Consider the following 12169-nt stretch of genomic DNA (forward strand, 5'->3'; position numbering starts at 1 on the left):
TGACACCTACAGTATATTTATTACATATCAGACAATTGTGCATTTAGGTATCTATACATTTAATAGGACTGTTACATTTATAATATAATTTTATTTGTCGCATTTATTTTAATCGTTTGGCTACCCTGTAATGGCTAGGATGTTTGTTTTTGTTTTCCAGGGAAATTTTACTTCCCAAACTTTTTCCTGTCTGCTTAAGCAACTTCAACATAATGTCTACACTGCTTACTATCCCAAGAGTCATGGTGCACTGGAGAGGTATCACCAGACATTAAAGTCCATGTTACGCGCTTACTGCTTCACGCTTGACCGAGAATGATAGGAAGGAACATTTGTCACGTGAATATGTTGAAAGCCTACCCGAAGGAAAATTTGAGTTTTGAAAACTCTGAAAAGCCCTTCAAGGGCGCAAAAACGCCTTTTGGAATTCACCCCAATATTTTAATTCTATCCGTCTGTGAAATTACCCACGTTTTGCCGCTTTCCGCATGTCTCCTAAGTGAACTTGACACTTGTGACTGTTGCGTCCTATCTGAAAGGCCCATATCAGCTGTAATACTGATAAAAACATCAATAAAGTACAAGTTGCAGCAAATCTTCTGAAAAAAATTACAATATTAGCTTTCTCTGGCAAAATAAGTTACCTGCTGCCGGCAGAGCAATTCACACGCTCCTCTGATGATCTCATTTTCCAAAAGTCAGAATGTAAAAATAACACGGACACTTACAGTGCGTTCTATACAAAGATGTGTTGGATTTGTACTATTAGGGTTGTGAAGGTGAGCATTTTTTTTACATTCTGAACTTATTAAACACACCACACTCAAAAAATCATTCAAAATCTGTAGTAGGCTTCTTTTGATTTTTAACGTTAGATTATTAACTATTTCCATACTGGCACCTGGTTTCGGTACCCAACCCTACTACTGATGTATACAATGTTAGCTGCAGATCCTTAAATTCTTGCCTGGCTGCTAAACCTCTCTTCACAAAGCGGTAATCTATCTTTTGGAAACCAAAACATTTTTATTTTCTACAACGGTATTTATTCCAGAGGTCAGTTCAGTCAATAGCCAGACTACTAAACAAGTACAGACCGGAAGTTATCTTTGGGCTTGGCGCATAACCGCGGCAACAGGCATGCCTCCGATGAAACCGTAGGTGAGTACAAGAAAAAGCATGCATGCTTAAATTATGCATGCTTATTGTTCTGTTTTATCTTGATTGAATGTTTTTCTTTATACGACGGGTCGGTTGAATGCTTGATTCTGATTGGCTGAGAAATGTTCCATGGGTGTTGAAATTTTTCTGTAAACCGCACACCTGACCTGTCAAATGTCTTAAAAACAGGCAGAAGAGCAATGTTTGTGGTAACCGTGGTATAAGATAAATAATTCACTCCGTTACTTTGAATTATTCTAAAATAATGCACACCCACGCTGTGCATTATTTTCTTATAATTCAACGGCTCGTCGTCAATTATTCCTTACATAGTCTACACCTTTTTGTGGGGTGAAAGTGTTACAGTACATTTATTGTATATTTTTTTGTTGCATTTATTTTTTTTAGTAAAGGCTACCCTAGTGGCTGGGATGTTTTTGTTTCCCAATTTCTTTAATCATTAGGTTAAATCCGGTGCAAGGAAGGGGGGTCTTTTTACTGACGTCCTAAGGCAAAATGCTGTGACTGCAACTCGTTTTTGACTGGATAGTTTTCTTTCCTTCTCCAAGTCTTTTTTGTTTGTTTGTTAAAAACTTTCAATAAAGACACCTGAGCCTTTTGTGTCTCTCTATGTTGTGGTTGTAACCGTAACAAGGACGTATTTGTCTGAACTTACCTATCTATCACACTGATCCAACACACACCAACAATTTTAGGAACCTTTATTTATAAGAGACACAAATCATACCTAATTGTGTGTTGATTAATGGTGGTTTAACTTCCAGGTCAAGACCTGAGGTTGAGTCTGGGTTAGCGTTATCTTCATTCTCTTTCTCGGGCACACTGGTTCCTTCCACAGATCCAGAGTTCTGGTTCTGTTCCAGGGACAGGTCAGGTTCTGCTGATCCAAAATGAACTGCCCCATCCTTCGTGTTGTCATTTTCACTTAACATAACATTTTCTGACATTTTTCTGAATGTTTGCCTAGGAGTTTATATAAAAAAGAGCTTTAATGTGAAGTCAATTCATCAATGCTAACTTTAAGTAAACTGAAATAATCCTAATAGACAGTTAGCATGTCGGTCAACATTTGAGGAAAAAAATCGTCATCTAACATTACGTAATAACCTAACTTTACTTTAATTAAGCCTGACTATTAAATAAAACCCTAAATATTGGTCAAATATAATAAAATCAGTTGAAGAAAACACTAAGATTCACTCGATTAATACGTTACTGACCGTTAAACTGCGTGCAAAACATCGCCGTCAATAAGTTTATTTATTTAGTTATCCTTACCTGAATAAATTTTTTGTACCTATACCTGAATAAACGACCTCAAATCAAACCTAAAGTTGTTATAAACTTAACAACTAAGGTGAACTCACCTCAGCAACGTTAAATCTCGTACTCAGCCTGAGGAAAAGTTTACGGTTACTATAGTAACACATGCGCGTGCCTGACCCTGACTTGAACAGAGCAGAACATGAATATAAAGTCATACGAAACATTAAATTATTTTGGTCGAACTCACAATATATAAAGTAAAGAAAATATAGACAACAACACGAAATCATTTGATTTTAAAAAGTTTATTTTTTTAAAAGTAACGTTTATTTTACGTCATATTTGATCATAAGCGTATTACATAGATATAACTTAGGTCAATTAGAATTTAATTAAGGTTTTAGCTGGTTTAGCAAGCTGCTCTAGTCGTGCTTTTGTCACTTTATAAGCTGGTCGAGCTGGACTTGGCCAGCTTTGCCAGACTGGGAGGACCAGCTTTATCAGTATGCATATTAAAAAAAAAACATGCTTGCACTTTTCTACCACTTTGCTTAAAACATTGGAATATACAGATCACATACAACACATTCCCTTAAGAATTAAAATATGTAGTTATAATTGGAGCTTTTCTCAGTATTATTATTATTATGGGAGCGTACTGGTTTTAGTGCGTCACGTCACAAGCTCACAGCTGTGCTAGTGAAGCGCTCTGACACGTTGAGCTACATGAGCGCGCGCTCAGGACAGAGGTGTACCGAACCTGCTCCTGGAAAGCTGTCTCTTCTTGTTTATTTGGGGAAATAGTTGAAAATAATGCTTTAAAATGAATCCACTAGAAAAGGGAAGATATACGAAGCGAACCGCGTTATGTGAATTGGGATTCGTCTATCTTGCGCTGATAAGCGTGGCGTGGTGCTCCATATCTGACAGGAAAGGTAAGTTACAAACTTTTCCTGATTGTGAGAAACACAAGGGCTCGTTTTAGTGTTTGTAAACATGTCATTTTTAAAGCATCACACCAAATAGTGTCAATAAAATGTTTACTAACATGATTTATTAGTAGCATCTTACAATAAGTTCCATTTGCTATTATATTGTATACATTAAGTTAACATATACATCATTAACATACATTAGAGTAATGCAATAAGTTAGCTAACATGAACTAACAATGATAAATTGATTTTTTATTACTTTTAGTTATTACCAATGCATGAGTTTAGTTTATTGTTAGTTCATTGCACATGTTAACTAATGTCAAATACAACCTTTGATTTAAAAAAAATTCTGTAGAAATGAGCAGAAACAACAACAATAAAAATGGATTCAAAGGGGTTAATAATTGTTAGTTTGTGTTAATTAATGAAGTTAAATAATGTTAACAAATGGATACTTGTTGTAAAGTGTTATCAATTTATTTTTTGGTAAAACATTTGAAATGTGCATTATTAGACCTCTGTATTGCATAACCTGCAGGTTTACCGCAGTAAGTGCCCCATAACATGGGTCTAGTGTTTCTTACTGTATGCTAAAATTGTAAAGAAGGTAATTAAGAGTAAAAGGCCAGAAAACATATCTAAAAGAAAACCGTCTAATGCTGGTGATGACCACAGGATGAGGGCCAAGAGTGCAACACCAGCAGATGGTACCGCTAGACAGCTGCCCCACTGAGTGGGGTCTGAGCTCCTAACGTCTGTTTGTGGTCTTGTCTACTCGGACAGACGGTGTTAAGCATGCTGTTTGAGGTTTCTTGCCAGTTCAGAAATGAACAGCAGATGAAAGCAACCAAAACTGACACTCAAGCATGCAAAAATTGGTTAAACATGTTTGGCATCAGGTTGGCATCAGAAAATTTGACGAATAAAGTTACAAATTAATTCTTATTGTAGCATTAATCCTGTTGATAAACAGGTGCCATGAACAGGTAATTCTGACTCTAATATCCATGATCTGTATTTCAAAGCCCTGTAAAATGACCTGCACATCAGTTTAATTCAATATTAATGTGGCTTGTGTTTGGCAATAACACGCATTCAATAAGTTTAAACCACTGTTTTGTTTCCTTTATTCGAATATTCTCTAGACTATGTGCCATTGCTTGGGATTTTATATTTTTGGTGACCATTTTTATGTTTCACATCCATTTTTCATGAATTTGCGTGTTAGATAAGATTCACACCTTTCAAACACAAAAGAATCTTTGCATGCTTTTCGTGACATTTTGATCATACCTTTTGCAACCCACTAATCTAATGACGTAGGCGGGCAACTCGATTAGTAGGTGTAATCAGTACACCTTCCAACAATTTGCAGACAGCAGTTAAATTATTCATTGTTTAGGGAGTAACTGCATGCTGGGTAGAATCACTGAATCATTAAATTGTTTTGGCTGCATGTCCACTATAATTCAGACTTACCGTATGCTGATGTCGGAGAAAGAGCGAGCAGTGTATGTATTGTTCGTTTTTTAATAGTTCTATTTCCTGTTATTTGTTTACAAGGCAGTGGCGTGGTTGAGAAACACCAGTAATTTATTACTTCAGCCTTTGGGTTATTTTCACCCAGCATTGGGTCAAGAAGGGACAAGCCCAACCTGTTGGGTCAGGTATAAACTTTTTTGGGGATATTTTAACCCATCTGCTGGGTTTGGCCCATTTTGACCCAACGCTGGATCGAAAATATCCAAGCATTTTTTTTTAGAGTGCAGTTTTGTTACTTTTGTGACCTCATAAAAGTCAAGTACGATGTTTGGCAGAGACGTAACCAAGCTAATTAATATTCACATATTCAAGTTTGCTATTTTTATATGCATACCCAACAATGAGCTAAAACAACCCAGCAATTTGGGTTGAAACAACTCAGAATTTTTAAGATTATAGACTTAAACTTTAAGCAATGTACAGCTAACAAAATATTGCTGTTTGCCATTTGGATCAACCAATAGCATGAGTTTGGGATAGGATCGTCTTTAACCAATTGAAGATAGAGGGAGTGTCCGATAAACCTGTTTGTAAACAGCTGTTTAAAAAAAATACACACCTTTAACAGCTTGTCAATTACAGGCACGGAAAGCCTTGTGGTGACAGGCCCATTGTATGCAAGTGTCAGCATAAACTATCATTCATTATAGTATCTTAGGAAATGTAATACTTAATTTCCCAAAGCTGGTAAAAACCCCCATAGAAGGCCATTGCAACATGTAGAGACCTTCATTGAACCAGTTTTATCACATCAAGCATCATTAACAGAAGTGGGATGAAACCTAAGTGAATGTTGGTAGACCAGACTTTGCTGTAGGTGTCGATTGCTGTCCTAAGGTTAAACAAAAGACTTCCCTTACAACATACATGGCGCTTGAAGTATTTTGGTAAGGTAACACCCCGTCACTATCTGATCTTACGTTCGTGCATAGATTTCCTCATTCAGAATGTGTGGCATGCAGAGTCAAGTCCAGAGTTTGACAAAAAATGTCACAACATTTACTTGGCAACATTTACTTGGCTGTTTTCTTTAGAGCATGAGGCCAGAAAGATACTCTCAAATATGCAAATGCAAAGGTAAATGCATGGCCATCGATTACAGTCACGCGGTCCTGCTGTTTATATACTTTATGTACTAAACGTGCATTCTTACGGTACCATAGTAAGAACAAATCTCAGTGCTCTAGGGGACAACAGAGCTGAGAGTGCTATTAAAAAGTGACTGTGTTATTATTCAGGTAGCTAGCAGACTGTAAACATACAATCAGTTTAATTACTTTCTTAAGAAGATTGCTGCTTTGACATGACAGTAATTGGCTTTGAATTTACCACAGGTGCATTAGAAAACAAAAGCTGCACTGATGCATCAAATGCATGAGACTAAAGCCCTATTGAGTAAAGACAGGATATAGTATTCTTTCTACCATACTGATTCTTAACTTTGTACTCACTATTTGATCTAAATTGTCTTTGAATTATCTCTAAATTGATTTAAAATTGTACAACTTCTTTGCACTGACTGTTTTTAAATTAAAGGAAAACACCACCCTTTTACAATATTTTACTATATTCTTACCTGAACTTAGAATAATTAATACATAGCTATCTTTTTTCAATGTGTGCACTTAATCTTTGTACAGGGCGTTGTGAATGTGTTAGCATTTAGCCTAGCCCCATTCATTCCTAAGGATCCAAACAGGGATGAATTTAGAAGCCACCAAACACTTTCATGTTTTTCCTATTTAAAGACTCTTACATGAGTAGTTTCAAGAGTAAGTATGGTGGCACAAAATAAAACGTGGCAATTTCTAAGCAGATAAAAATGAGAACTATATTGTATGATGAAAGAGCACTTAGTTTGCAGCACTTCGACCTCGGGTGTTTTCCTTTAAGAGTCATTCACTAGCCAGCGGCTATATGGGGTAAATTGAACATAAAGTAATGTGAAATGTTTTATTGATTCGTTAAATGGTATTAAATGTTTCATTGATCCATTTCAAACACATTGGTCGGCTCTATTATTTCAAGGGAAGGTAACAATAGTTTTTGTAAAACACTATGAAGATCAGAGCTGTAAATAATAGCTAAAAAAATCTAATTTGTTAACAGTTGTTTGAATTTAAGTGATACCATTTTGCTTGATAATAGATAGCAAAATCGATTATTATTCTATTTATATTTCAAGAACACTCTGTGCTGATTGGTTGTATTACATGTCCATGCTCCTCCCGAACTTAAGTAAACTTTTTTTACTTTTTTAAAAATTATTTTAATTTTAAAGTGCGATTATAGCTACATTTAATTTATTAAGTCAGTAGTACATTAATATTAGTTGTTAAAAAATTGACACACTGATAAAATTGGAGCTGCACTGTAAAAAATACTTTTTTGTTGAATCAACTCAGATTTACAAGTCATTTCAACTTACTATTATTTATCTTGACTAGAGATGAGTTGTTATAATTACAGGTGAGTTGTTATAACTTATAAAATTAAGTTGACTTTCTCAACTATATTTTATAAGTTGTGACAACTTATCTCTGTTGACATTACTTGTAAATCTGAGTTGATTTAACAAAATAATTTAAGGCAGCAAAGTATTTTTTACAGCTTGTGTAATTTATCGCAATTATCGAAACATCATAAATGTGCATATGGCAATATGCATATCGAAATAGTTTGCAAACCAAATAATTTTAATTCTTACAAAGGTTGACAGTTTCAGCAGTAATAACATAAACAAGCGTGTTTCGTGGTCAACACGTAACTTCCGGTAAACTCAGCTAAGAATAAATAACAACAACAAAGTACTTTAAACATAGTTTATTTAAAGCAAAATAAATAACACGTAGATTACGTACACTGTAAAAAATGTCTGTAGAAATTGCAGTATTAATGGGTATTACTGGCAACTAGCTGCCAGTAACTTACTGTAGATTTTACATTTATGTTATTTACTGGCAACATTTTGTTCAAAGTTAAATGAACATGAAACATTTTTTGACTTTATCTTCTACAGTAAGTTATTGGCAACCAGCTGCAAAATTACAGCAAATTTTTTAGAGTGTAGGAAACCAAAACATTTGTTATTTTCGATGAGGTATTTGTTCAAGAGTTCAGTTTAGCAACTAGTCAGACCATTAAAAATCTGAAAATGGAAGTAAAGTTCGGACCAGACGTGTATCACGTCACCGCATGCGTCCGATGAAACCATCTATAGTCAAAGTTTTCAGAAAACTGTCTGGCATACAAATGAGTGCTTGTGTGTGGTCTGATGTGTGGAAGATGATCAAAAAAAATGTGAAACACGTATGTAGGTTATATGATTTGATGTATTTAAAGATATTTTAATAAGTTGATTTCACAAATGTTAAGCATTATAATATACGTGAGAAAAGTGGCGTCTGCGCCTAATGTCTAAATTGTATGCCCGGTGCGTAACAAGATAAAGTAGTATAATGGTAGAAAAGAGACCGCACTCAGAGACTGAATCAAATACAAAAACTGTATTAAACTTCGAAAGTTGTGACACTGATGATGGGCTAAGCCCGAAACGTTTGTCCTTGTGTTTGTTATGGCCTGTTAACATTATTCTGTACTTTAGTACAGTTTTTGTATTTGATTCAGTCTCTGAGTGCAGTCTCTTTTCTACCATTAAACATAATAATATTGCATCATTTAGTTAGTTATAGCATATTGCATTTTCTTATATACCGTGCAGCGGCCCTAGTTAAAATTCACGAATGAAGATGACACAAGGTCTCAGCCTTGAGACTGCGCTAGTCTGTTTCTTTTGAAAACAGCATCAAAAGAAAAATTACCAGCTTTGGCTGTATTTGCATAGTGAAAAAGTGAAGCTCATAACTAGGCCCTAATAAACTTCATTATGTTAACTCATCCCACAATTTGTGCTGGAACATGAATAATTCAATCCGGCTGCTGATTTAATTGAAATATAAGTGATCGTATTTACAAATTTACTGGAGAAATCTATGGCTGATGGCTGGTTAGTCATCTATTTTTCAGTACTGGTCCTAATAAAGTCACATAAAGACTGATTTGCCTTAAATAATTGCTAGTTGGTCAGACTGGTTCTTAAGACCTAGTGGCCGTTTATACAACTGACCACAGTATATCATACCCTCTCAGAAATAAAGGTACATGAAGGTACAAAAGTTAACACTGGGGCGGACCCCTTTTACAAGTAAACCTTTGTACCTAAAAGGTACTGGTACCTAAATGTATTAAAAGGTACAGCAAAAAAGTACAACATTTGTACTTTTTTTTGAAAGTGTATAGACTGGTGTAAAAAAATCGAATAAGCAAACATTATTATTATTTATTTGTGACTTTTCTACCAAAACATCGATTTGAGTTCATGACCTATGTTGTTGACCAAATGCAATAATCAAGTCATGCTGTTATTTTGCACTTTGTCCCATAAATAAGGTTGCAAACAACAGTTGTATTTTGTCAGAGAAGTCACAAATAGTTGCAATATTTAAGCTTATTTGATTTAGAAAGACCCTTTTGTTTTAATGAAAATGCACACGGTGAAGCGAGACATCTCTGTTGGATGGAGACGTTGTAAATTGTATTTACTACAATTCAATTACTCATATTATTCACATGCTTTTCATTTATGCTGACAACCGAAAACGTATAGAAAATCTGTTAAATCTGACAGGAGTGCTAGTGCCTGTGGCAAAGTGTCTGCATATTAGAAAAACAAAGATTTAAGCATGTAAAACTATTATTCCCAAATGAAAAGCCATATTTTTCTTTCTTTTATGGCCGTATGACCACTAAATAATCTGTTGTAAAATTCTTTCCATTAAATTCAATTATGTTTTAAAATTGTTAACCCAGGGTAATTTTTAACCCTGTATTTACCTATAACCTAAAAATTGGGCCAAATCATGTTGAATGGTATCTAACTATCAATGTTATTTTTTTGTTATATTCCATTCCCGTTTTCCCAAGTCAACCGGTTTCAATATTTCCTGTGAAACCGGAGCATGTATCAACATTGCAATAAGATTTTCCCGTCAGGTGCATTCCTGGAAAGACTTTACAACTGAAAAACAAGATCCATTATAAGCCAAGTGCTGTTGACTTTGGGTGCTCATGTAGATCAATAATGTTTGTAATGCTTTGCAAACAAAATCGATCCACAAAGTTTTCACTCACTCGTGCACACGTGGACTTATGTCCAGATTCATTATTTTACTTGTTGGGACACAAGGTTGAGTTATGGAATAAAATATGATTAATTATTATATACTGTAAATGATAAAATATATAAATCCGTTTTAATACTTTTAGCAAACATCTAAAGTGACTTACAGTATATTCAAGCCATGCATTTTATTTATTATAACTTTCGAACTGCAAAGATAAATCATTTCAAAATTCAGAATATACAACAGTGAAATTATACATTAAAAGCACAAAGTTAGGAAAATTAAGAAAGTCTTAGTTAATCAATTAGAACAACTTGATAAACATGCAAAACATAATACGCTATGATTTTTTTAAACACACGACAGTTGGTTTAATATTGTGTAATATTCTGCTGCCATTTTCACTGACAGATTGATTTATTACTGTGCAGTTGTGTAAATCTCTTTTCTTGTGTCTATTAGGACTGATATCACAAATCTTGATAACAGTTGCTTGGGCTCTGCACCAGTAGCAGAAAATAAAGCAACACGGGTTTACGTCTGTCAGAATGTTATGCCCGATGGTTAAACGGCGATGACGTAAAGAAAGTTTGTTTGATGTTCCCATACATATTTTTTTAAAGATCAACCTGTTCAGTCATATCCTCTGGTTCAGGCTCTACCCTTAGGCATCACTCCAGTAGTAACCGTGTGCATGCTTTGCAATTCTTCTTTCTGTGCTTTCGTCAAATTGTAAGGGGTCCCGAAAGGAATGTTTAGGGTCAAAACCTAAAGCCACTTACTTTAATAAGTCTTTAGCTGAAATTTTCTTCTAATTCTGTTTTGCTTTAAAGTGTTTTTGCATTGAATGTTATTTTGTCATGAGAAACTCTGAACCTTGAACTAAACACTGATGAATGTAGACATGCTGGGAATCCAGCTGGTAATTTCTGGAAGAGCTGCATGTCCTAACAGTGTTTGTTGGTCCAGACCATCTTATAGTAAGCCTTGCACAACAGCTTCATGGATCTGACAACAGTGAAAGTGCAAAATTGCATAACTGAAAGACACTTCATTCATAGCAGCTGCGTTTCCTTTCAGATTTATACAAAACATAAGCGTTATTTTCTAAATAATGACAAAAGACTATTGCAAAATGACGACGTTTCCATTAATCAATGATATGCGACTGAAACTTAGCTCTCGCGTTAAGTCATTCCAAACATCATGTCGACTGATGTTGGTAGGTCTAATACTACCACACTAGGCGTTATTGTACACACTAGGAGTATTTTTCAAACGTTTATGCAAAGAAACCCCCTTATACTTAGGGGCAAAAAATTATGGGTGAAAGTGACAAGCATGCAACGCATGCTCGAAATGTGACCTCTGCATTTAACTCATCCCAGTAGTTAAGTTTTGAACACACACATCCGGAGCAGTATGCAGCTATCGCAGCCCCCGTGAAGCAATTAGGGTAAGGTGCCTTGCTCAAGGGCACCACAGTTGCAACCCGCCAGCCGTGAGACTCGAACCGGCAACTCTCAAGTTACAAGCCCGACTCTCTAACCTCCAGGCTACAACTGCAAGGAAAGCCTCTTATACTTGGGACCAGACATGTATTGAGGTTTTTCTGGGAGGTTTTGGTACATATTATTGCGTCATCTTCAAATAATAATTAAGTTACTTGCTGAAAATGCGAATAAACTGTTTCCATTGCAGTTTTGCGAAATACACCTTTTCCGAATTTGCTTGATAAAGCACCTCATGCGAGAGTAAAAACTTTTTTGTGATATATGGGAATTCTTGCAAAATGTACGCGTTTCCATTTGCTGTATTTTTGATTCGCAGTGTCAATTTGCGCAATTGAAAGGGCAATGGAAACGTAGCTACTGTTTGCTGTAAGAAAGATTTGGTTTTAATCACACAGACTTGCATAGCAGTGTTATTATGTTCAGCTTGATTGTTTTGTTGTAAGATTAGGAACCCCACACCTTTTAAAGAGCACCAATTATCTGATTCACGATTTTACATTTCCTTTGGTGTGTAAGTGTGTATTAGTACATGTTAACGATATGC

General features: G+C 35.3%; 1 protein-coding gene across 1 annotated transcript in view; it reads left to right on the top strand.

Moving 5' to 3' along the window:
• Positions 1-3010: 3010 nt before the first annotated feature.
• LOC129426034 (epidermal growth factor receptor) overlaps positions 3011-12169 on the top strand; it is a 42143-nt gene continuing 32984 nt past the window's right edge. Inside the window, exon 1 of the mRNA XM_073864326.1 lies at positions 3011-3383. Coding sequence (XP_073720427.1) covers positions 3272-3383 — 112 coding nt within the window. The 5' untranslated portion in view covers positions 3011-3271. The remainder of the gene's footprint in view (positions 3384-12169) is intronic.

This window comes from Misgurnus anguillicaudatus, chromosome 25, assembly GCF_027580225.2.
Source record: "Misgurnus anguillicaudatus chromosome 25, ASM2758022v2, whole genome shotgun sequence".
Lineage (NCBI taxonomy): Eukaryota > Metazoa > Chordata > Actinopteri > Cypriniformes > Cobitidae > Misgurnus > Misgurnus anguillicaudatus.